The sequence below is a fragment of the Leptopilina heterotoma genome, unplaced genomic scaffold (assembly GCF_015476425.1).
Source record: "Leptopilina heterotoma isolate Lh14 unplaced genomic scaffold, ASM1547642v1 Lhet_129, whole genome shotgun sequence".
In the NCBI taxonomy this organism is placed as follows: Eukaryota; Metazoa; Arthropoda; class Insecta; order Hymenoptera; family Figitidae; genus Leptopilina; species Leptopilina heterotoma.
The window spans coordinates 268,788-296,600 of record NW_025110847.1 but is presented as its reverse complement, the minus strand read 5'-3'; the positions used below and the strand labels follow the sequence as shown (position 1 = coordinate 296,600).

Genomic DNA, 27,813 nt, shown 5'->3' with positions numbered 1-27,813 from the left:
GCAACAAATTCAAAATTCAATTATTTATAAAAATTAAAACAAAATTTATCCAAAATTCAATTACTTTTAAAAATTAAAAATTACTTACAAATTTTTTTTATAAATTTCTTCGCAATAATTCAATTATTTTCATAAAAAATAACATTTTTTAAAGGGATTCAATTATTTTCATAAATAATAAAACTCATCGCAGAATTTAAATTATTTTTTAATATAATTTTAATCGAATTCCTCGAAAAATGTTTTATTATTCTTAAAAATTTAATTGAAATTCGTAAAATTTAATTGAAAATTCTTAAAAATAATTGAATTTTTGAAAAGTTTCAGTTGAGATTTTTAAAAATAATTGAATTTTTGAAAAGTTCTAGCAAAATTTTTTTAAAATAACTGAATTTTTGTAAGGTTTGAAAGTGAAATTTTTAAAAATGGGAATTTTGAATAATTTTCATTGAAAATTCTGACTTTTATTTCTGAAATGTTTAAATTTAAATTATTTTAAAGTTAATAAGAATTGTATATTATATATTTAATTATAAAATTTTTAAATAATCCAAATTTCGTAAAATTGAATTGAAAATAGTTGAATTCTACAAATGTCTATAAAAATTTATTGGAAATAATTGATTTACAGAAGAATTTTAGTTGAAAATTCTTAAAAATAATTAAATTTTTGAAAAGTTCCAGTAGACATTTTGAAAGATAATTAAATTTTCGTAGGGTTCCAGTAGACATTTTGAAAGATAATTAAATTTTCGTAGGGTTTTAAATTGAAATTTTTGAAAATCTGCCTTTTTAATCCTTTTAATTGAAAATTCTGATAAATTTAAGTTTTGCGCGAAATTAAAGATTTTTTTGAAATAATTTTTATTTTTGATTACATTTTTGATAACATTTTTAATTGAAAAATTTCCAAAAATCAAAGTTTCGTAAAATTCAATGGATAATAACTTTAAAAAATGTTAAAAAAGAATTGCAATTTTAAAATTGAAAATAAAAAAAATTGAATTGAATTATAGAACATTCTAAAAATATTTATTTAAAGTAATTGATTTTCAGAAGAACTTTAATTGAAAATTTTTTTTAAAATAATTGAATTTTTGAAAAATTCCAGTAGAAATTTTTAAAAATAATTGAATAATAATTTTGTGAAATTGAATTGAAAATAATTGAATTTTAGATGTAATGAAGACTTACAGTTGGATTTTTAAAAAATAATTAAATCTTCTATATTTAAAATTTTAATAATTGAATTCTAGAAGTTTTTGTAAAAATTTATTATAAAAATAATTGATTTATAGAATTTTAGTTGAAAATTCTTAAAAATAATTGTGTTTTAATGAAACTGTATCAAAAATTCTAAGTCACATTTTTTTTTAATCTTTTCTGTTATAAAAAAATTTATTTTTTTTAAAGTTCATATTTTTTTTTAAAAATTCATTTTTTAAAAACCTTTTTTATTTTTTGATCATTTTCTACTTATTTCATTGCTCAACATTGTCACAACATTATTTATGATTCAGTGTTTAAATATATTTAAAAAGCAAACAATTCAAATTTTAATTCAAATAAAATAATAAGAGATTATTAATTTAAAATTATATTGAGATAATTAATCCCTGTTGTCCTTGTCATCGTCCTACACGAGAACGTTTAGATCATCCGCGAGTTTACTTTCCTTCTTTTCTATAGCGTTTCCTTTCACTGTGGAATTCCAACCGCCATCTCATCTGTCCTCGATTCGAGTACAACTTGGACACAATTTATATATTGACGACAACAACAACGAATATATCGAGATTTTAATCAATTTCAACGAAAATCAAAGGCCAAAATCGACCTCTATTTTGTAATTAAATTATTCCCTGAGTTTATCTTGTATCTCTGATGTCATCGTTGAAAATTTTGCTTCTATTTCACAAGCGACAACTCTCGCTCTTTCAACACGGAGTTTTTTTCCTTGTTTTTTAATCACGGTAAATGAGGTGTTGTAATTTTTAATTTGGCGTGTATATTGCGTGTATAAATAGGCAAATAGATGAAAATTATTGGATAAATATACGCAGGAATGGATTGTTTTTATTTTTCTTATGTAGGAGTGGTTTCCGTAATGTATTTTTATCAGCTGAACACAATTCTGTGAGTTTGAAAATTGTCTAGCATGATGGAATTTTGAGACAAGTGGAGAAAAAATCTAAAAATAACGTGTTTTTGAGTATTTTTTACTTTTTTTCCTCGTTTTTCCCACTTTTCCATGTCAAAAATACGAAAAATAATTTTTTTTCTATTTTACCCCCACTTTTTTCAAAAATCTCTATTTTTTGATCTTGCGCATATGGGTTTTAGAGTGTACGTTTCAGACTTTAATTTAAGACCTTGAAAGTATTTATCACATCAGGTTAGAGAGAAAAATATCTTAAAAATCGCTAAAATCGATAAAAACAGGTTTTTTTGGGTCTTTATTCCCACTTTTTTCAAAAACTTGACCTGCTAGTCAATTTTGAGACCCTGGATCGTCTTCAGAGGACATAAATACATAGAAAACGACTCCCATGTCTAAAATGCGAAAAATAATTTTTTTTCTATTTTACACCTTCTTTTTTTTGCTTTTTCAAAAATTTCTATTTTTTGGTATTACTATTGTTTTTGAACATATATTGATGCATTTTTTCATTCTATTTTCGAAATTTTTTTTTCTAAATTCTATTTACATTGTCAATAAATATAAGAAGTAAATTCCATTTATTCGATGAAATCGTTCCCAAAATTTTAAAAAATATTATCAATGTTGATAGAAAATTCTATTTTACATAGAAAAATTCTATCAACTACCGCAATATTAAGGGCAAATTGTATTTACTTTGGCAAAATTCACCAATTAAGGGTTAACTGTATTTAGTTTTGACGAAATTCGACTACATATTTTGAAAATATTGAGGGCATTAGTTTTAGAAAAATTGTGTCAACATTTTATTTACATTGGCAATATTGATGGTAAAATGTATTGGTGTTGTCAAAATTAAGGCCAAATTCTATTTACATTTACAATATTAATGGCAAATTGTAATAGTTTTTGCAAAACTGTGTCAAAATTCTATTCACATTAGAAATAGTAAGTGTAAATGCGTTATTAATTTGGTTAGATTGTGTCAAATTCTATTTACATCGACAATATTAGGAGTAAAGTCTATTCATTTAACAAATTTTGCGACAAAATGCTATTTACATTGGCAATATTATGAGTAAATCTAATTTATTTGACAAAATTACAGCAAAATTCTATTTACATTGTCAATATTACAAGTGATTTTCATTCAATTGACAAATTTGGGACAAAATTCTATTCACATTGGCAATGTTAAGAGTAAATTTAATTTATTTGACAAAATTACGACAAAATTCTATTTACATTGGCAATATTGAGGGCAAATTAAATTCATTTTGGTGAAATTGTAACCAAATTATATTTACATTGACAATAGCCATCGTAAGAGTAAAATATATTAATTTTAGGAAAATTGTGTCAAAAACCTATTTACATAAGCCAAATTGAGAGAAAATTAAATTTACTCGGCAAACTTGTGGTATTGACTTTAATAAGATTAAATTGTAGTTACTTTCACAAGAATAATTATAAGAAATCTATTCATTTCGTCAACTTTCAGGGCATATACAATTAGTTTTGCCAAAACTGTGTCAAAATTCTATTTACATTGGCAATAGTGAGAGTAAATTTTATTAATTTGATCAAATTGTGCCAAATTCTATTTACATTATCAATATTAGAAATAAAGTCAATTCATTTACCAAGTTTTGCGACAAAATGCTATTTACATTGGCAATATTATGAATAAATTTTATTTACATTGGCAATATTATGAATAAATTCTATTTACATTGGCAATATTATGAACAAATTTTATTTAAATTGGAAATATTATGAATACATTTTATTTACATTGGCAATATTATGAGTAAATTCTATTTACATTGACAATATAATGAATAAGTTATATTTACATTGGCAATATTATGAACAAATTTTATTTAAATTGGAAATATTATGAATACATTTTATTTACATTGGCAATTTTATGAGTAAATTCTATTTACATTGACAATATAATGAATAAATTCTATTTACATTGGCAATATTATGTGTAAATTCTATTCATTTGACAAATTTGTGGCAAAATTCTATTTACATTGACAATATAATGAACAAATTCTCGCCATGTGCGGCAATATATTAAAAGATAAAGGAAAAGGCAAAATAATAATTTTGAAAGAAATTCTGGCAAAATGTTATTAATATTGGCAGCAATTTGAGGCAAATTGTTATATAATTTAGACAAAATTCTTACAAAATACTATTAATATTGTCAATATTAATAACAGATTTCATTATTTTTGTCCAATTTATGGCAAAATAATATTTAAATTGTCAATATTGATACTAATTTGTAAAATTTCTTTTACCAAATAAAATAAATAATCTACTCTCCTTCTTAAAAATATTTTAAATCCAAAAGAAGAAAAATCTTTTAAACTAAATAATCGTTTCCAAAATTAATCACTTTTTAGAAACTTTTTTTTTCACTAGCCTTGAAAAAAAGCAAAATTTTCCTTTCCCCTTCGAAAAAAAATTTTTTTTCAAAAAAATAATCTCTTCTCAAATATGCGAAGATAAACAGAAAAATTAAGAATGAAAAATAAAATAAAAATAGAAAAAAAAGTTAAAAAAATTTTTTTTTTCTTCTTGAAAAAGAAAACTAATAATAATAATTTCATTTCGTATTCCTTGAAAGCAAGTCTCGGTAGCAGTCTGAAAAGGCGTTAAGTGTGGTGGCTTGGTAAACCTATTAACGCGTTTACCACTGTGCAAAGACCCTCGGGGGCTTTACCGCATGCAGTGACTTATAAATTTTCTTTAGAGACGATTAGCAAGAAATCTCCCCCTAACAAAAATAATAACTAAAAAAAATCAATTTTTTAATTTCTCTCAAAATATAGATAATATTTGAATAAAAGGAAATCCTATTTAAATCACTTTTTTTTCCTTCATCGCGCATCTCTCGATTTGCCTTCTCACGCAAGAGAAAATAACTCTTCCCGGGAGTGAAATTATCTTCTTCCTATACTATCGCAATGATTATACGGCTTCTTAAAACTAAAAAGAAACTAGTTTTTTTTTTTTTTTCTTCTCTTTCGTTATATTTTGTCGTGTCATATACATATATATGACGATGGTAGAATTAAGTCATCGATCTTTGTGTCGAGAGAGTTTCTTGACTCAGAGGAGAGTTCGTGAGGCAAAATGAGTCGATGGATGACGATGCGAAGGATATAATATGTCTTTGAAACGAAATGGAATTCCATGATGACGCAAAAGTAAAGAGCCAAGAAGAATGCCAACCACAAGGAGTAAATGTCCACTCGGGAATCTACCGTACACGTATATATATAGAGGAGAAGACAAAATGAAACGGTACACACGCAATCTATATTATAAGGTGTGCGCAAAGCAATTCTTTTTTAAACTTAACACCTAAGACGCAATATTTTCCTGCTATTTTATATTTCACAATAATATACAATATTGTAATCATCTTATTTATAAATTTATTTATAAATATACAAATGTGACTGCGCGTGAATATATATAAAACTCATCGAATATTCGTAGGCGTTAAATAATGCTTTTCCTACTCAATTTACTGTTACGCCCTCGATAACCTGTTCCTTTCAAGTGCAAATTTACGATCACAAAATTGTACGTGCGAATATTTTGATAGATAATTTCAAATTTCTAGAGAAATTTTTATCTAAAATGAAGGAGAAAGAAGACAGGGAAAAGTTATAGTGCAATATTCTTTTGGAATATTGCGGCAAAACAGTGGCAAAGTAATGGCAAAATAATGGCAAAATTTGGCAATATTCTGACGAAATTATGATAAAGACTGACAACATTGTGGTAAAACAGTGGCAAAATGTTGGAAAAATTTGATATTATTATGAAAAGATTTTGACGAAATTGAACAATATTATGACAGAACAGTGGCAGAATAGCGGCAAAATTCGGCAATATTATAACAAAATTTTCATTATGTTAACATTTTTTCGAAAACTAGTATACAAATTGCTCTTAATATTAATAAATTGAAAGAGTTTTGCTACAATTTTGCTCCAAACTAATACAATTTGTTTATAATTGTAGAATTTTGCCGAAGTAAATGCAATGTACCCTTAATATTGTCGTAATTTACAGAATTTTTCCATGGCAAGTAAACAAAATTCAAAGTAAAGAAAAATTGTTTCAGTCAACATTGGCAATATTAGTCGAATTTTCATAATATTGCCAATGTAAATAGAATTTTGCCGTAATTTTGTCAAAAGAATATAATTTACTGTCAATATTGCCAATGTAAATAGAATTTTGCCGCAATTTTGTCAAATTAATAGAATTTACTGTCAATATTGCCAATGTAAATAGAATTTTGCCGCAATTTTGTCAAATGAATGGAATTTACTGTTAATTTTGCCAATGTAAACTAGAATTTTGCCGCAAATTTGTCAAATAAATTAGATTTACTCATAATATTGCCAATGTAAATAGCATTTTGTCGCAAAATTTGTTAAATGAATAGACTTTACTCCTAATATTGTCGATGTAAATAGAATTTGACACAATCTAACCAAATTAATAACGCATTTACACTTACTATTTCTAATGTAAATAGAATTTTGACGTAAATTTGTCCAATAAATGGAATTTACTCATAATAGTGCTATTGTAAATAGAAATTACTCATAATATTGCCAATGTAAATAAAATTTATACGTAATATTGCCAATCTAAATAGAATTTTCCCGTTAGTTTGTCAATTGAATGGAATTTACTCATAATATTGACAATGTAAAAAGAATTTACTCGTAATATTGCCAATGTAAAAGAATTTACTGATAATTCTGTCAATGTAAATAAAATTTACTTATAATATTGCCAATGGAAATAAAATTTATACGTAATATTGCCAATATAAATATAATTTTGTCGCAAATTTGTCAAATGAATGGACTTTACTCCTAATATTGATAATTAAAATAGAATTTGTCACAATTTAATCAAATTAATAAAATTTACTCTCACTATTGCCGATGTAAATAGAATTTTGACACAGTTTTGTCAAAACTAATTGCATTTGCCCTGAAAGTTGCCGAATTTAATAGAATTTTTATATTCTTTTGAAAGTAACTACAATTTATTCTTATTAAAGCCAATGCAACAAGTTTGCCAAGTAAATTTAATTTTCTCTCAATTTTGCCAATGTAAATAGGTTTTTGACACAATTTTCCAAAAATTAATATATTTTAATCTTACGATGGCTATTGTCAATGTAAACATAATTTGGTTACAATTTCGTTAAAATGAATTCAATTTGCCCTCAATATTGCCAATGTAAATAGAATTTTGCCGTAAGTTTGTCAAATGAATGAAATTTACTCTTAACATTGCCAATGTAAATAGAATTTTGATACAATTTTGACAAAACTAACATAAATTACTCTTAAATTGGCTATTGCCAAATTAAATATAATTTGGATACAAGTTTGTTAAAATGAATACAATTTGCCCTCAATATTGCCAATGTAAATAGATTTTTGACACAATTTGCCAACACCGATACAATTTTCTTTTAATATTGTCAATGTTTCACTAGAATTTTGCAAAAAACTAATAAAATTTTCTCTTAATAATGTTGTTAATAATTAGAGAATTTTTCCAAAGTAAAAAAAATTTGCCCTTAATATTGCCGTAATTGATAAAATTTTTTCCATGGCATAAGTACAATTTTCAGTCAACATTGACAATGTTAGTACAATTTTGACGTAATTTTGTCAAATAAATGGAATCTACTCTTCATATTGCCAATGTAAATAGAATGTTGCCATAATTTTGTCAAAATAATAGAATTTACTGTTAATATTGCCAATGTGAATAGAATTTACTCATAATATTGTCAATGTAAATAAAATTTTAAAATAATTTTGGCTATGTAAATAGAATTTTGAAATAATTTTGCCAACACCAACAAATTTTTTCATAAATATTGCCAATGTAAATAGAATTTTGTCGTAATTTTGTCAAATGAACAAAATTTACTATAAATATTGTCAATGTAAATAGAATTTTGCCGTAAATTTGTCCAATAAATGGAATTTACTCATAATACTGTCAATGTAAATAGAATTTACTTATAATATTGCCAATTTAAATAGAATTTAGTCATAATATTGCAAATGTAAATAGAATATAGTAAAAATATTGTCAATGTAAACATAATTCACTCATATTATTGTCAATGTAAATAGAATTTTGAAATAATATTGCCAATGTAAATAGAATTTTGAAATAATATTGTCAATGTAAATAGAATTTTTAAATAATTTTGCCAACACCAATAAAACTCTCCCTAAATATTGTCAATGTAATTAGAATTTTGCAACAATTTTGCCAAAACTAATACTATTTTCCTAGAGTATTGTTAATGTAAATAGGATTTTGACACAATTTTGTCAAAACTGATATAATTTACTCTTAAATTTAGCTAGTGATAATGTAAATACAATTTCGAAAAACTAGTGCATTTTGCCTTTAATATTGCCAATGTAAATATAATTTTGCCAACAACAATGCAATTTGCCCTCAATATTGCCAATCTAATTAGAATTTTGAAAAAATTTTTTTAAAACTAATACAATTTTTCTTTAACATTGTCAATGTAAACAGAATTTTCCACAATTTTGCTAACACAAATATAGTTTGCCTTCAAAATTGGCAATCCAATTAAAATTTTGCAATAATTTTGCCAAAACTAATACATTTGCCCTTTAATATTGTCGATATAAATAGAATTTTGACAACATTAATAAAATTTTCCCTTAATATTGTAAATCTAATTAGAATTTTGCAAAAATACAATTTTCCTTTAACATTGTCAATGTAAATAGAATTTTGCCAAAACTAATATAATTTGCTTTTAAATTGGCTATTGACAATGTAAATAGAATTTTGCCAAAACTAACATAATTCACTCTTAAGTTTGCTATTGACGTATATGTAAATAGAATTTTGAAAAACTAAAACAACTTGCCTTCGGTATTGACAATGCAAATATTAGAATTTTGACACAATTTTGCCAACATCATTACATTTTACCCTCAATATTGCCGCAATGTAAATATAACTTGGATAAAATTTTGTCAAAATGAATACAATTTGCCCTTAATATTTCCAAAATAATGGATTTTCAGCAAAAATTTTACAAAGGCCAATACAATTCGCATCTTTATACTGCCAATAGTAATAATAATTGCCAATAATAATAAAATGTCAGTACTTTGCCAAAACTATAAAATACAGTTAATGTTCCTTTTTTCCCGTAAAATATATTACTTCCTTTTTTATAATTAAAAAAATACGAAAAAAGATCGGAATTTTCCCTTATTTTGAAAATATTTCCTTTTCCACGCTCGCGCTCTTATAAAATGCACTTAGCAAAAAGAAAAAAAAGAAATTAATTTTCAACCTCCCTATACAATGTTTGTGCGCCTCTTAATGGAGAATCGTGTGAGGAATTCCTTTTATATGCCGAAGAAGAAGTTTCTTAATAGCTTTGAAAAAGAAATGATAGAATTTTCTTGCCTTAAATAATTTTCCTGGAAATGATCATCGGCTTGCGACTCAACGGTAACTGTTGTACAAAATGATTGTTGATCATTGCCCAAGACTATTGGGATTGGTATCATTAGAGAGAGAGAGAGAAAGAGAGCTACTGAGAAAAACGCATCTAAACAAAAAAGGAGTTCACGAGATACGAAACTGCGTATATAGTATATATATCTTTTCCCGGTTCGAGGGAGAAAATAATAAAAAAAAGGAATAAAAAAAAATAATTCAACTCGAGAATTGCGAAAGGCTTTTGCTTGCGAGAGTTTTAGAGCCACTGTGGTACACCCAATGGTTTACTGGTTTACTGGTTATAAGCGTTGGTTATTAGCTAATTAGAAATTATGGGTTGTAATCCGGAGGGAAAGAAAGAAAGAAAGAAAGAGAGAGTATGGCAGCTGGAGCATTAGATCAAACGGGCAATTATAATTTATAATACAAGAGCGATGGCTACTTCGAATCTTGAGAAGAGACCAATTTCTTCGAGAGACTGGAAATCACGAAAATCACTCTTCCTGGTTTTCGATTATTTTCATCACGAAAATTTATGATTCAGCTTATATTTAATCAAATATAGATTGTTTTTTAATATTTTAAAGTCTACTAATGAGTGGATCTACAATTAATTGAAAAATATTTGTTCTGTATTAGAAAATTTATGGAAATCATGGAAATCGCGAAAAAATGGAAGAAATCGGTGAAAAAGATTTAAATAAAAGTTTAAAAACGAACCAAATCGAGTTGACTTCCCACCTAGATTTGCACCAAACCTCTTTACTAAAGTTTTAGACTTTTAAATTGTTGGAAAATAGAAAAAATTGAGAAATTCTTCCAGAAAACACGGAAAATCGTGAAAATCACAAAAAAATGGAAGAAATCGGTGAAAAAGATTTAAATAAAAGTTTAAAAACGAACAAAATCGAGTTGACTTCCCACCTAGATTTGCACAAAACCTCTTTACTAAAGTTCTGGGCTTTTAAATTGTTGGAAAATAGAAAAAATTGAAAAAATCGTCCAGAAAACACGGAAAATCGTAAAAATCACAAAAAAAAATGGAAGAAATCGGTGAAAAAGATTTAAATAAAAGTTTAAAAACGAACAAAATCGAGTTAACTTCCTTCCTAGATTTGCACCAAACCTCTTTACTAAAGTTTTAGACTTTTAAATTGTTGGAAAATAGAAAAAATTGAAAAATTCTTCCAGAAAACACGGAAAATCGTGGAAATCACAAAAAAATGGAAGAAATCGGTGAAAAAGATTTAATTAAAAGTTTAAAAACAAACCAAATCGAGTTGACTTCCCACCTAGATTTGCACCAAACCTCTTTACTAAAGTTTTAGACTTTTAAATTGTTGGAAAATAGAAAAAATTGAGAAATTCTTCCAGAAAACACGGAAATTCGTGGAAATCACAAAAAAAATGGAAGAAAACGGTGCAAAAGATTGAAATAAAAGTTTAAAAACAAATAAAATCTAGATAATTTCCTTCCTAGATATATGCATAAACCTTGGTAATTATGTTATAAACTTTTAATTTGCCGCAAAATAGAGGAAATTAAAAAAAAATTGTCCGGAAAACATGGAAAAATTGCAAAATAACGTAAAAACAGTTGCAAGTAGTCAAAATCAGCTAAAATTAAATTATTTTTACATCTATACTTATAATTGGATCTCAAAACAGTTGATAAAAATTTGTTATGGAACGTAAAAATTAAAAAAATAACGGAAAATCACGAAAAAATAGATTGAAACGGTAAAAAAAATTTAAATAAAAAATTGTAAACGGATAAAATCGGGTTAGTCATCTTTCTAGATCTGCAACCTTTTACAAATTTCTATTTAAATATTTTTGACTGCTTTTTTAAAAAAATTTTGCGAGTTTTCCGCGATTTTCCACAATTTTCCGAAAGAAAACAAGTCTTCATAAATCGATCGTTGACTCAATGGTATTAAGAAGTAATAATAATTCAATTCTTTCTAATTTTAACTATTTACAACTAATTTGGTACATTACCTTACAAAATTTTCCGAATTTTCCAGACAATTTTAAAGATTTCCTCAAATTTTCCGAAAAAATAAAAAATTTATAAGTTAAGTATCAGGGAATACGCTAATCTATTAGTTTTCAAAATGTTATTTAAATCTTTTTAATTGTTTTATTAAATTTTTTCGTGTTTTCCGTGATTTCCTTGAATTTTCCGACACAAAAAAATTGTTTTTCATTTGATTTTAAATCCAATTATAAGTAGACGTGAAAATAGTTCAATTTTAGCTGATTTTGACCACTTGCAACTAGTTTAAAACGTAACTTTGCAATTTTTCCGTGTTTTCCGGAAAATTTTCTAAATTTTCTATATTTTTCAACTAATTAAAAGTCTAAAACTTAAGTATTAAGAATTGCGCTGATCTACAAAGAAAAGTCACTCGATTTTATCCATTTTTAAAAAAATATTTAAATATTTTTAATAGTTTTATTTTAATTTTTTATAGTTTTCCCAGATTTTCTTGAATATTCCGAAACAAAATGAAATTTTATCAATTGATTATTTATCCAATTATAAGTAGATTTAAAAATAATTCAATTTTTGATAATTTTAACTACTTGAAAATAAATTAGCACCTTACTTTGCAATTTTCTCGAGTTTTCCAATGATTTTCTAGAATTTTTCGATAAAAAACTAGTTTCCATAAATTGAATGTTGACTCAATGATATTAGAAAGTATAAATAATTCAATTTTAGCTCATTTTATCCAATTGGAACGAATTTGGAACGGTACTAGCAATTTTTCCGAATTTTCCGGAAGATTTTTCCAATTTTCTCTATTTTTCAACAATTTAAAAGTCTAGAACTTTAGTATAAAAATTTATGCAGATCTAGAAAGGAAACTAACCCAAATTTATATTTAAATCTTTTTTGTCGTTTTATTTAATTTTTTTTTTTTGAGTTTTCCGTGATTTTCTTGAATTTTCCCACACAAAACAAAATTTTATTAATTGATTTTACATCCAATTATAAGAAACCTTCATAATAATTCAATTTTAGGTGATTTTTACTGCTTGAAATTAAATTAGTACCTTACTTTGTAATTTTTTCGAGTTTTCCATCGATTTTCCGGAATTTTCCAATGGAAAAAAGTCTGATTCAATTGAATCTTGACTCATGGCGGTATTAAGAAGTAATAATATAATTTTATCTGATTTTAACTAATTGCAACAAATTTGGCACGGCACTTAGCAATTTTTCCGTGTTTTCCAAAAGATTTTCCCAATTTTCTCTATTTTCCGACAAATTAAAATTTTATTTCTTTAATGCCAAGACTTTCGCAGATCTAGAAAAGAAACCAACTCGATTTTATTCGTTTTCAAAATTTTATTTAAATCTTTTTCACTATTTTATTGAATTTTCCCGAGTTTTCCGTGATTTTCTCAAATTTTCCAATACAAAACAATTTTTTATCAAGTGATTTTACATTTAATTATAATTAGTCTGTAAAATAGGTCAATTTCAGCTGATTTTAACTAATTTTAATTAAATTGTCATCTTTGTAATTTTTTTTTAAGATATCCAAAAGATTTTCCCAATTTTCCCTTAAGTAAAAACTAAAAAATCGAATAATAACAGGAAAATAAGTTTAGTTACAGTTAAATATCTCAAAAAATTTAGCTAAAGAAGAAATTAAAAAAATTTATTAAATAAAATTAAATTTACGAAAATAATTATATTTTTTGAATATTCGTCTTACCCGGATATCCTTCGGGAATAACAATTTCGGGTCCAACTTTAACATCGTGTCGATATCGATGCATCAAAAGTGTCGCTGACACTCTCAATGAGCGTTGCTGTTGTTTATAGAGTAAAATCGGCCGTCCGGCAGTGCCCTCCAGTCGCACAACTCTGGGCAGCGAGAATCTGTCCAGAAATTCTCTCAGCGGCGTGAAACTACCGCCGCCAGTGCTCGAATTACCCTCGGCCGTTGCCTCCCTTGAGCTCGGCAGTGATTTCGGCAAGGACGGTATCTCCCCACTCGATATCGTTGAAAATTCTCCATTCGATGACATTTTTCCTTTTCATTTAACTTTAACTTTCTTTTCGTCTCCAAATTTAACTTTATTTTCAAAATTTATTCTTTTTTAAAAATATCTTTTTTTTCTGGAAAATACATTTTTTCTTTAAAAATACATTTCTTTAAAAATCTATTTTTTCTCTGAAAATCTATTTTTTGAAAATCTATTTTTTCTTTGAAAATCTAATTTTTCTTTGAACATTTTTTTTTGAAAATCTATTTTTTTTGGAAAATCTATTTTTTCTTAGAAAATCTATTTTTTCTTTGAAAGTCTATTTTTTTTAAAATCTATTTTTTCTTTAAAAATCTTATTTTTCTTTGAAAATCTAATTTTTCTTTGAAAATTTTTTTTTGAAAATCTATTTTTTTGGAAAATCTATTTTTTCTTTGAAAGTTTTTTTTTGAAAATCTATTTTTTCTTTGAAAATCTAATTTTTCTTTGAAAACTTACTTTTGAAAATCTATTTTTTTGGAAAATCTATTTTTTCTCTGAAAATTTATTTTTTGAAAATCTATTTTTTCTTTGAAAATCTAATTTTTCTTTGAACATTTTTTTTTGAAAATCTATTTTTTTTGGAAAATCTATTTTTTCTTGGAAAATCTATTTTTTCTTGGAAAATCTATTTTTTCTTTGAAAGTCTATTTTTTTGAAAATCTATTTTTTCTTTAAAAATCTTATTTTTCTTTGAAAATCTAATTTTTCTTTGAAAATTTTTTTTTGAAAATCTATTTTTTTGGAAAATCTATTTTTTCTTTGAAAATCTAATTTTTCTTTGAAAACTTACTTTTGAAAATCTATTTTTTTGGAAAATCTATTTTTTCTTTGAAAATCTATTTATTTGAAAATCTATTTTTTCTTTGAAAATCTATTTTTTTGAAAATCTATTTTTTCTTTGAAAATTTATTTTTTCTTTGAAAGTCTTTTTTTTAAATCTATTTTTTCTTTGAAAATCTAATTTTTCTTTAAAAATCTATTTTTTCTTTGAAAAATCTATTTTTTCTTTGAAAATCTATTTTTTCTTTGAAAATCTTATTTTTCTTTGAAAATCTAATTTTTCTTTGAAAATTTCTTTTTAAAAATCTATTTTTTTTTGGAAAATCTAATTTTTCTTTGAAAGTCTATTTTTTTGAAAATCTATTTTTTCTTTGAAAATCTATTTTTTCTTGGAAAATCTACTTTTTCTTGGAAAATCTATTTTTTCTTTGAAAAATCTATTTTTTCTTTGAAAATCTATTTTTTCTTTGAAAATCTTATTTTTCTTTGAAAATCTAATTTTTCTTTGAAAATTTCTTTTTAAAAATCTATTTTTTTGGAAAATCTATTTTTTTTTGAAAATTTATTTTTTTGTTTTTGAAAATATATATTTTTTTACAGTATATTTTTTTCGAAAATATATTTTCTTTTGAAAATATATATTTTTGGAAAATTTAATTTTATGATAATATATATTTTTTGAAAATATACTTGTTTTAAATTAATTTTTTTTGGAAAATATACTTCTTCTAAATATATTTCTCCGAAAATAAAGTTTTTGTGAAATAGATTTAAAATAGATTTTTTTCTAAAATGTATTTTTTTTTTTTTGAAATATACTTTTTTCTAAAATTATTTTTTAAAAATATTGTTTAATCGAGATCACTTTTTTTGAAGCACACGCACTCTTTGAATACGGTAACTGGCACTTTCTAATTTTTTATCTTAGGGGATAGTTGTTTTTTTTTTTTTGTAAATAATTAATTGTTCTCAATTGAGACACTGGAATGATTGTTTTTGAATTGAAGAACATTTTTTCTCCCACTTTATTGGCACTTTGATGAAAATTTTCATTTCACTTTCGTAATCCTTTTTTTGGATTCGATTTCCATCAGTGGAATCCATTTTCCCGGGGAAATGGGAAATTTATTTTTACTTTTTGTTCCTCTCACATTTGTTCACTTTTCGATGATTGGCGGAAGAATTTTTTTCTTTTGCCACCATTTTTGTTGACTGTCTTCTTTTCCTTTTCTTTCTTCTATTTTTCTTTCTCTTTCTTCCTCGGCTTTTTCTTTTTGTTCTTTTCCTTCTTCTCTTACTTTTTGTTTCTTCTTTCTTTTCTTCGTTTTCTTTTGTTCTTTTTCTTCGTTTTCCCTTTCTTTTTGTTTTTCTTCTTTTCCTTTTCTTTTTGTTCCTCTTTTCCTTCCTTTACTTGTTCTTCTTTATTCTTCTCTTCTTCTTTTTCCTTTTGTTTTTCTTCTTGTTCTTCTTTTTCTTTTCTTTTCCTTTTCTTTCCTTTTTTTTCTTCTTTCTTTTTTCTACTTCTGCTTTTCTTCTTGTTCCTTTTTTCCTTCTCTTTTTGTTTCTTTTTCTGCTTCTTCTTTCTCTTCCTCTTTTACTTCTTCTTTTTCTTTTCCCTTTTCTTCTTCTTTCTCTTCTTCTTCTTCTTTTTCTTACTCTTTTACTTCCTCTTTTCCCTTTTCTTCTTCTTCTCCTTTAACCTCTTTTTTTTCTTCTTTCACTTCTTTTTCGCTTTCTTTTATTTCTTCTTTTTCCTTTTCTTCTTCCTCTTTTTTCTTTTCTTTGTCTATTTCTTCATCTGTTTCTTTCTCTCTTTCTTCTTCCTTTCCTTCTTCTTCTCTTTCTTTCTCTCTTTCTTCTTACTTTTCTTCTTCTTCTCTTTCTTCTTTTTCTTTCTCTCTTTCTTTCTCTCTTTCTTCTTCCTTTTCTTCTTCTTCTTCTTCTTTCTCTCTTTTTTCTTCTTCTCTTTTCTCTCCCTCTTCTTCTTCTTCTCTTTTTTTCTCTTTTTCTTCTTCCTTTTCTTCTTTTTCTTTCTCTCTTTCTTCTTCCCTTCCTTCTTCTTTTTCTTTATCTCGTTCTTTCTTCTTTTCTTTCTTCTTTTTCTTTCGCTCTTTCTTCTCCGGCTCCTCGTTCGCCGACTGCCTCCTTTTTTTTGATTATCAAGTCAGAGGATTCGTGGGCGATGGAAGACGGACAGTTGGAGGATGGATCATGGCCCGATTGGCCACACTCAATCCCCGGGATATCGCGCGACCAACGATCAACGCGAAGGCACTTATCTCCTCCTGAGTTTGAACCCCGTGGCGTTTATGATTTACAGTTTGTTTCCTACTGACCATCAGAGCTTTCAAATATCTACAAGTCGATTTATATCCTTCGGAGAGTCACACCATGGGGTACCATCAGAAAAATCCCCCACCTCCTCCTCCTTCTCTTCTTCTTCTTCTTCTTCTTCTTCTTTTTATTATTTTCTTCTTTTTTATTTCTTCCTTTTTTTTGGCGAACTGGGTCTTGAATATCGTACTTCCAATTATCACTTCCGGTTTTCCTCCCCCTCTCTCTCTCTGATACCTGGGAATTATTAATCAGTTAAACTTTCACCAAAAAGAAACAAGAAAAAAAGATTAGAAAAAATTGTGCGATTTCTTGAGTTTCGAATGAGGGGAAATTTTTGTCTTATATTTATATTTATATTTTTATTATTATTAATATTTTTATTATTATTTTTATTATTATTATTATTATTTGTTGTTTCTTTCAATTATTTTATTTACATTTATTCTTTTAATTATTACTTTATTCTTTTTATTTATTTTATTTCAATTATAATTTTACTTCGTTTATTATTTACTTTTTGTTATTAATTTCATTTATTATTATTACTTTTTCCTTCCCCTAATTTTTAGAGAAGATTTTTCACTTTCTCATCACCCTATGGCCCTAAAGAACATTTTGATTCAATCTAAAAATTCAATTACTCTTGATAATTGAAATCGGGAATCAATTAAAAATTCAATTATTTTTGAGAATTAAAAATGTAACTTTTGAAAGATTCAATTATTTTTTTAGGAATTGAAAATTCAATTCTTCCAAAATTCAATTATTTTAAAGAATTGAAAATTTAACTCTTCCAAAAGGAAAATATTTTTGAAAACTGAAAAAGTTACTCTTCTAAAATTCAATTAGTTTCAAAAATTGAAATCTAAGTCTTCCAAAATTCAATTATATTCAGAATTTGAAAAAAGACACGTAAAAAATTCAATTATTTTTATGAATTATTGTAAACGTAAATCCTACAAAATTCAATTATTTTTAAAAATCAAATGACAAAACTTCTGAAATTCAATTATTTGCAGAATTTGAAAAAAGACGCTTACAAAATTTTAATTATTTTTAAAAATTGAAGGACAAAACATCCAAAATTCAATTAATTTTTGCAAAATTTGAAAAGTCAACACTTACAAAATTCAATTATTTTTAAAAATCAAATGACAAAACTTCGAAAATTCAATTACTTGCAGAATTAAAAAAACACTTACAAAATTCAATTATTTTTAAGAATTAGAATTATGTAAATATTCAAATTTCAATTATTTTTACAAATTGAAGGACAAAACTTTCAAAATCCAATTATTTGCAAAATTTGAAAAGGCAACAGTTTCAAAATTCAATTATTTTTTTAAAAATGAAAAATGTAACTTTTCGAAAATTCAATTACTTTTAAGAATTATAATTGAAGTTTTTCCAAAATTCAAAAAAAAAAAAAAAAAAATTTCCAAATTTCAATTATTTTAAAAAAATGAAAAATAACTCTTCCAAAATTCAATTATTTTTCAAAATCAAAGCACAAAATTTCTAAATTTCAATTATTTTTAAACTTGAAAAGCCAACACTTCCAAAATTCAATTATTTTTTAAAAATGAAAAATAACTTTTCCAAAATTCATTTATTTTTAAGAATTGTAAACGAATCTCTTCCAAAATTCAATTATTTTTAAAACTCGAAGCTCAAAATTTCTAAATTTCAATTATTTTAAAACTTGAAAAGGCAACACTGCTAAAATTCAATTATTTTTAAAAAAATATAACTCTGGATTATCAAAGTTCTAAAAAGTAATTGAATTTTTAAAAAGTTACAACAGAAATATTTCTAATAATAATTAGATTTCCAGAGTTTTAAAATTGAAAAATTTTAATTAAAAATAATGAAGAATTTAGTTTTGTGAAAAAATTTAAATTCAAATTTTTTCTGCGAATCTGGTTTAATTTTTGAATTTATATATTTTCCTAATTAAAACATATTCGACATTCAAAAACTCAAAGTTTTGGAAAATTTAATTAAAGGCAATTCAATTTTTAGAAAATATTTTACTTACAAATTCCAGAAAATAATTGAATTTCTACGAATTACATTCCTAATTTTTAGATATATTTAAATTTTAGGAAGTTTCAAAAATGAAGCCTTTTAAAATTTAAATTTCCCTCGATTATTTTCACGAATTTCGATGAAAATTTTAAAAATATTCAATGATTTTTTATAGAGTTTTAGAAAAATAAAATAGGATGATTTTAAAAATGTTCAATTACTTAATTAGGTATATAAATTCATTTGTCTTCAAACAAAAAAAAAATTAAAATATTTTAGAAATCTAATTTTCCGGAGTTTTAAAAAGTATTTTTTTGAATAAACTTCAGGAATTAATTTTCTAAGAAAATGTTTAGTTTAAATTCCAAAAAAAGTGTTTTTGAATATTTTGAAGTGAAATATTTATATAGAAGTATAAGAAAAACAGAAAATAGAAGATTTTTAGAAAAATGGGGGTAAAGATCCTTGAAAATACATTTTTGGGTCATTATTCCCACTTTTTTTTCAAAATCCTGAACTGCTAGGCAATTTTGGCATCTGGTTACGTGTTCAGAGCACAAATATACATAGAAAACTACTCCCATGTCGAAAATAACGAAAAAATTTTTTTGGGGTCTTTACCCCCACTTTTTTCAAAAATCTTTCAATTTTTTTCTCTTAATGAATATTTTTTTCATTACTACAAATAATACGGGTCTTAAAGTGTACGTTTCAAGGTTTTAATTTAGGCCTTTTTGAAAGTCTCTTGCACGTCAAGTTAGAATTTAAAATATTTTAAAAATCCTCCAAAGAAAACCTTATTTTTGGGTCTTAACACCCACTTTTTTTTAAAAGTTTCACGTTCTTCGCAATTTTGGCACTCGAAATCAAATTGGAAACCACTCTGATGTCAAAAGTTGCGAACAAAATTATTTTTCGGGCTTTTACCCCCACTTTTTTCAAAAATATTTTACTTTTTTTGCTTGAGCATTTTTTAAGTCGTTATTCCACTTTCTGCGAAATCCTTTTTTTCTCTCCTGTATTTTTGAGTCAAGTTTCAAGTTTTAAATTCAAATCCCTAGTCTCTAGCACTTCAAATTAGAAATTTTTTTTCAAAACTGGCAAAAACACGTTTTTTTTGCCTTTTACCCCACTTTTTTCAAAAAACTGAAGTGATACTTAATTTTGAGACTTGGGATCGTGTTCAGACGACACGAATACATTGAAAACCACTACAATGTCAAATAGTAATAAAAAAAATTTTTTTTTGCTTTTTTCCCCCACTTTTTCAAAAATCATTTTTTTTTGTATTTTGATCTTGCGCATATGCAAAAGTACTATTATAATTTTTCACAAAATGATAAATTTGTAAATATAGAAATCATATGTTTCGAGCGATAAACTATAAATCCCCAATGTTGGTTAAATGGAGTACTGATGAATACAAGTCCCTTTATTCGATCCGCTATATATATAGCAGACTTCTTCGATTGGCCAGGTTCAATAAATTACCAATCGTAAATCGTTTCTCCTTCTCTCTCGAGACAAATTGTTGGAATACCCTTTTCCTATATATCCACCCCGTCGGGAATTGACTGTTAAAGAATTTTTTTTTCTATCTCTCTCTCTCTCTCTCTCTCTTTGGCTCTCTCGACTATTATTTATGTAGATTCGAACGAGTTACCGATATTCGCCTCTCCTCGAATTCTGTGAACAAGTTCGTAAACCTTTCTGTTAAAGTCGTCCCCCTCCCCCCCCTCCCACCGTCCTCTCTCACTCTGACAAGATCCGCGAGTGTATTATACCAACTCTCGTAGTTTTGCCGTAGGGGTCAATCGTCTCAAGGTTTATCCTCACGTTGGGGTGAATTTACATTCTTGTGTATAATTCAAAAAACTTTCGTTTTTCTTTCGTCAAATGAAAAAAAAGTATTTTGTAAACTTTGATTTTTAGTATTCTTTTCGTATTTTTAGTATTCTTCGCCTTTTTTAGTATTCTTCTCGTATTTTTAGTATTCTTCGCCTTTTTTAGTATTCCTATCGTATTTTTAGTATTCCTCTCCTTTTTTAGTATTTTTTTCGTATTTTTAGTATTCTTCTCCTTTTTTTAGTATTCTTTTTGTATTTATAGTATTGTTTGTCTATCATTAGTATTTTTTTCGTATTTTTAGTATTCTTGCATTTTCAGGACTATTTTCTTATTTTTTTAGTATTCTCTTCGTATTTTTAGTATTATTTTCGATACTTTTAGTATTCTTCCTCTTGTAGCACTGTTTTCATATTTTTAGTATTTTTTGTTTTTTAGTATTCTTCTTAAATTTGTTTAGTACTTTTCTTCGTACGTCTTAGTATTCTTCTCGTATTCTCAGTATTTTTTCGTAAATTAATTATAATTTTTTCGTATTTTTTAGTATTTCTTGTGTATTTTACTAACTTCCTTCGTATTCTTAGTATTCTTTTCGTATTTTTCTTATATTTTTAGTACTGATTTCGTATTTGTAACTACTCTATTTTTATTTTTTAGTATTCTTTACGTTTTTTAGTATTCTTGTATTTTCAATACTATTTTCGTATTTTTAGTATTCTTTTAGTATTTTTAGTATTCTTGCATTTTCAGTACAATTAGTACTATTAATACTTTTAGTATTCTTCCTTTTGTAGAACTTTTTTATATTTTTAGTATTTTTTCGTATGTTATGATAATTTTGTCGTATTTTTAGTATTCCTCATACATTTTTAGAACTCTTCGCATTTTTAGTATTCTTTTCGTGTTCTTAGTATTCTTCTTGTACTTTTGTACTGTTTTTTGTATTTGTTACTACTCCATCCATATTTTTTAGTATTCTTTTCAAATTATAATTCGTATTTTTAGTATTCCACATGTATTTTTGGAGTTCTCTTCGTATTTTTGGTATTCCTTTTTTATTTTTAGTACTGTTTTCGTATTTTTAGTATTCCCCTTGAATTTTTAAAACTATTTTCGTATGTTTTAGTAATCCTATCATTTTTTAGTATTCTTTTTTTTTATTTTTTATTACCCTTTAGTATGTTTTAGTATTATTTTTGTAATTTTTTTTAAGCTTTAGTATTCTTCTATTATTTTTTGCATTCTTTCCGTATTGTTTCGTTTTTTTCTAGTATTACAAAAAGAAGACGAAAAATACGAACGGAATATTAAAAATGCGAAATGAAGTCTGAGACATTCCAAAATAATGCTAAAAAATACTAGAAAAATACTAAAAATACCGAAAGTTTCTTTTCGTATATATTCATTATCCTTTTTTATTTTTTAATTTTATGTTTATGTATTTTGGTATTCCTTTTGTATTTTTAGTATTTTCTTATATTTTTTAGTACTTTTAGTATTCTTTTAGTATTTTTAGTATTCTTCTAGTATTTCTAGCATTGTTTTCGAATGTTTTAGTATTCCTTTCGCATTTCCAATATTCCTTTCGTATTTTTGGTCTTCTTTCTGTATCTTTTAGCATTATTTTCGAATGTTTTAGTATTCTTTTTGCATTTTTAGTATTCTTCTCGTATTTTTAGTAATATTTTCGTTTTTGTTACTGCACTATTCGTATTTTTTATATTCTTTTCAAATTATGATTTGTATTTTTAGTGTTTATTTCGATTTTTAGTATTCCTTTGCTATTTTTTATTATTTTTTTCGCATGTTTTGGTAATATTTTCTTAAGTTTTAGTATTTTTCTAGTATTTTTTGTACTCTCTTCGTATTTTTCGTTTTTCTCCTGTACTACAAAAAGAGTACTGAAAATACAGGAAGAATATTAAAAATTTGAATAGAATACTAAAACATTTGAAAAAGTGCTAAAAAATAGTATAAGAATACTAAAAATGCGAAAAGTTTCCTTTTCGTATGTTTATTATCATTTTTATATATTTTTTAATTTTCTTTTTATGTGCTTTTGTATTCTTTTCGTATTTTTTGAATTTTTAGTACTTTTGCGAATATTTAGTATTCTTTCCATATTTTTTTTACATTTTTTAGTACTTTTTCGAATATTTAGTATTTTTTCCGTATTTTTTTTACATTTTTTAGTACTTTTTCGAATATTTAGTATTCTTTTAGTATTTTTAATACTCTTTCCTTATTTTTAGTACTCTTTTCGTAAGTTTTAGTATTTTCAGTACTGTTTTCGAATATTTAGTATTCTTTCCGTATTTTTCTACATTTTTTAATACTTTTTTCGAATATTTAGTATTCTTTTAGTATTTTCAATACTCTTTCCTTATTTTTAGTATACTCTTTTCGTAAGTTTAGTATTTATAGGACTGTTTTCGAATATTTAGTATTCTTTCTGTATTTCTTGCATTTTTTAGTACTTTTTTCAAATATTTAGTATTATTTTAGTATTTTTTATACTCTTTCCTTACTTTTAGTATTTTTTTCGTAAGTTTTAGTATTTTTTTAGTACTGTTTTCGAATATTCACTATTCTTTCCGTATTTTTTACATTTTTCAGTACTTTTTTCGAATATTTAGTATTCTTTTAATATTTTTGAAATTCTTCCTACATTTTTAGTACTCTTTTTGTATTTTCTAGTATTCTCTTTTCCTTTTTTAGTTCTCGTTTCATATTTCTAGTATTCTCCTTGTATTTTAAGTACCTTCATTATATTGTTTTAGTATTCCTTTCTTACTTTTAGTCTTTTTTTGTATTTTTAGTATTCCTCTTGTATTTTAAGAAATATTTTCGTATATTTTAGTATCTCTCTCCTTTTTTTAGTCTTCTCTCTCTATTTTTAGTATTCTTTGAATTTTTAGTATTCTTTTTCTATGTCTCAGTATTCTTTTTGTTTTTTTAGTATTCCTTTCGTAGTTTTTATTACCTTTTTCGTATGTTACACTTTTCCTTCCTTTTTTCGTTTCGTATTACAAGTATTTGTTAGTACTCGTTTCGTATTTTTTAGTATTCTTTTTTTATTTTTTCCCTATTTTTAGTATTTTTTTCGTATTTTCACGTATTTTGTGTTTGTCACTATTTCTTGATCCTTTTTTTAAATTTTTCCCACTGTAAAAATTGTCGGCAAACAAAAACTGACCAGAAAAAACTTCTTTATTTCAAAAAAGTCAAAAAAAACTTCCTTAGAGAAAAATTTTTCATGTCGCAAAATTTGACATTGTCCGATTTCCAATTAGATTTTCCCATTCTTTTTTTACTTTTCGAACTTCACTTTTTTTGGGGTATTAATAATTTCACTTAAAAATAAAAATTCACTTGTACAATAAAACTGAAGAAATGGCACAATTTTTTTTTTAATTTCTTAGCGATGAGTAATTTTTTTTTTTAAATATGAATTTAAACTGAGTGGAAGAGGGAAAAAGAAAAAGGTTGAAGGGAAAAGATTTATAAAAGGAGAAAATGCGTACTTATTCGAATAGGTCCGAACGAACCGGCGGACGCGAAGTCACTGACGCTTGGTACGAAGTGAGTGGAGTGTAAGAGGTTGGTATCACGCGGTACGTATATAAGACCAATACCAATGCGATGTCCAGGACTCGTGTATACACAGTCAACAGAGGGCAAATAACGTGGTTACACACACACACTCACACACACTAGGTGAAAATATATATATATATATATATATATATATATATTCAACCGTTCCTCTGCGGGGCTTTACCTCACTCAGAATCAGAATTCTATTGTGTTGAGAAAAAGACTGCAAATGTAAACTCACACAAGTGGATAAGAGTCTTTTTTCAACCCTTTTTTCAAATAGTTTGCAATTGGAATTTTGTATTATTGTCCATTATCAATTAATACCGTGTGTAAAACATAAGGAAAGTATTTCTTCCGTAAAAAATTGTTTTCCATTTTTTCCATTTGGATTTTTTCCGATTCAAGCAAAAAATTCACTCTGGTATTTTGTCGGTTTTTTTATAAACTCTAAAACCTAATGTTTACTCGAATTACGTTTATTTGTTTTGTCTTCTTCTGTCGAAAGACCCTTCGCATTGTTTTTTGCATTTTTGAAATTTGAAAATTCGCGCGCTTTTCAGGCCATCTGTCGGTGGCGTCACTGAACTATTTTGCGAAAATTCTCAATTTTACAAGAATTCAGTTTCATTATTATTGTGATTCTACTTCATAAGTTGTTGTTTTTTGATTTTTAAAATTCATTTTTAGCAATACTGGCGCCATCTGGTGGTGGCGTCCTTGTACAATTTGCAAATTAATTTGTATTTCTTCTAATACAGATGGTGAAAGCATTGCTTAATTGTTTTAAAGTTTTCTGGAACTTTAATTTGAAAATTCGCGCGCTTTTTAGATTACTCGCACGCCATCTATTAGTAGCGTCCCTTAATTACTATTTTTTCGCATTCATCTACTAAAACCTACTATTTATTACTTTTTTTACGTTAAGCTACTATTTGGGTACTTTTTTTTTTTAATTTCAACCACTAAAAGCTACAATTTCTGTTTTTTTAGAATTTTCATTATTTTAAATTCGCTAATACTAGAAATTAAAAAAAAACTATTCTCAGAAATTATAATCAAATTCTTTCAAACGATTCAATTATTTTCAACAAATATTCGAAATTCAATTATATTCAATATATAGTATTTTCATCAAATTTCGCAAAAGAATTCAATAATTTTAAAAAAATTGATAAAATTCATGCAAAATTCAATTATATTTATAAATAATAAAATTTCCACAGGAATTCAATTAATTTAAAACAGCATTTTCAATAAAATATCGAAAAAATCAATTATTTAACAAAATTTTTATACAATTCTTAACAATAATTCAATTACTTTCACTTACTATGACATTTCTCATGGAATTTCAATTATTTAACAAAATTTTTTAAGAAATTCTAGAAAAAAATTCAACTATTTTCATAAATAATGAAACTCATCGAAGAATTTCAATTATTTTTAATACCTACTATTTTAAATTTATTATTCGAGAAATTCAATTATTTTTACGAATAAAATTTTCCACAAGAATTCAATTATTTAAAATTAAATTTTTATAATATTTATTATTGTATTTCGAAAAAATTAATTATTTAAAACAATGTTTATAAAATTATTATGAAGAATTTAATTATTTACAAAAATATTCGAATTTTTCAGAGGAATTTAATTTTTTTAAACATTTTAATAAAAATTTTTGCAATAATTCAATTATTTTTATAAATAATAAAATTCATCTTATATGAATTTAATTATTATTTTTTAAAATTTTAATAAAATTCTTTTTTAGAATTCAATTATTTTTAAAAATAATAAAATTTTTCTCTGAAATTCAATTATTTTTTTCGATTTTAATGAAAATTTCCTCAAAAATTCAATTATTTTGAATAAATAATAAAATTTTTCGCAAGAATTGAATTATTTTTCAAAGTGTAAATAAAATTTAACTAAAGAATTCAATTATTTAAAAAAAAAAATTCGTTTCAGAAATTCAATTAGTTTTAGTAAAATTTTCATTAAATTTCTTGATTTATTTATTTTTAAAAATAAAAAAATTTTTCTTAGAAATGAAATTATTTTTAGATAATTTTAATAAAAATTTCCATAAAAGTTCAATATTTTTAATAAATATTAAGATTCGTTGCAAGAATTGAATTATTTTCCAAAGTGTCAATAAAATCTGATTAAAGAATTCAATTATTTCTAATAAAAAAAATTCGTTGCAGTAATTCGATTATTTCCAAATAAAATTTTAATTAAATTCCTGGATTTATTTATTTTTAAAAATAAAAAATTCTTCTCAGAAATTCAATTATATTTTTTAGATAATTTTAATGAAAATCTCCTCAAAAATTCAATTATTTTTTGTAAATAACAAAATTCTTCGCAAGAATTGAATTATTTTCCAAACTGTCAATAAAATTTGACTAAAGAATTCAATTATTTTTAATAAATAAAAAAATTTGTCGCAGGAATTTAATTATTTTCAATTAAAATTTAATTAAATTCAATTATTTACATAAATAATTCTTCGAAAGAATTTACTTTTGTCGATAAATAACAAAATTATTCCCGAAAATTCAATTATTTTGAGGCATTTTAATAAAACTCTTTGCAAAATTCAATTATTTTCATAAATAACAATAGATATTTATCGCAAGAATTGAATTATTTTTAAAAGTAATAAATTTCTTCTTGGAAATTCAATTATTTTAAAAAATCCTAATAAAAATCGTTGGCAAGAATTCAATAATTTTCATAAATAATAAAATACTTTTTAGGAATTCAATTATACTCAACAAAATTTTATAAAATACCACAGAGACATTAAATTATTGTAAAAAATTTTAATAGAATTATTTGTAAAATTTAATTATTTCTAAAAACATTTCGCAATTGCCAAGAGAAAAGAATAAAAATATCTTTTGTCCGTTTTTTAGAAAAAAGACGAACGATATAAGTGGGTTTATAATTATTTTACTGGAAATAGTTACAGGACGCCACCGTCAGACAGCGCCGTCGTGGCTTAAAATGAGCGCGAATTTTCAAAAACTGAAATAACGAAATTTTACTATAGTGTTCTTGCAAATAGTTATATGACGCTACCACTAGATGGCGCAGTTGGGCCTTAAAAAGGTCGCAAATTTTAAAAAACAAAATCTTTACTTAATAAAAATACAATAAGAAGATGAAAAGAAATAGAAAACTTGAAAAAAAATATAGAAATGAAATCTCAACTTAAAAAAAGGCAAAAAGAAGATTTTTACCAGAAGGGAAAATACAGAAAAAGAATATTGACTCAAATGGAAAATACAAGTTTCCGGAGTAAAAGAGGAATCTTCCTCCTTCGTGACGTGATAAATTATCCGAGACATTATGTTTATTATGCAGTCACTAGTAATGATTCGCCCCATTTGATTTCATATTCTGTATTCATCATAAGCACCTTGGCG

General features: G+C 24.9%; 1 protein-coding gene and 1 long non-coding RNA gene across 4 annotated transcripts in view; both read right to left on the bottom strand.

Annotated features, from left to right (window-relative positions):
• Positions 1–15,868, bottom strand: part of LOC122512863 — a 53,216-nt gene extending 37,348 nt beyond the window's left edge. The window contains exons 1-2 of one of the 3 annotated variants that reach the window (XM_043628964.1): positions 15,386–15,868; positions 13,471–13,877 (exon numbers count right to left, since the gene is read on the bottom strand). In XM_043628964.1, the coding sequence (XP_043484899.1) occupies positions 13,471–13,786 (316 nt within the window). In that variant the 5' untranslated portion in view covers positions 13,787–13,877; positions 15,386–15,868. The remainder of the gene's footprint in view (positions 1–13,470; positions 13,878–15,385) is intronic. The other 2 variants (XM_043628966.1, XM_043628967.1) reach the window with 2 other exon arrangements.
• A 1,165-nt stretch (positions 15,869–17,033) lies between these two features.
• LOC122512864 lies at positions 17,034–24,362 on the bottom strand. Its single transcript, XR_006302669.1, has 2 exons — positions 24,301–24,362; positions 17,034–17,137 (listed from the first exon to the last, which is right to left on the bottom strand). It is a non-coding gene; the product is annotated as an uncharacterized LOC122512864 (long non-coding RNA).
• Positions 24,363–27,813: the final 3,451 nt, after the last annotated feature.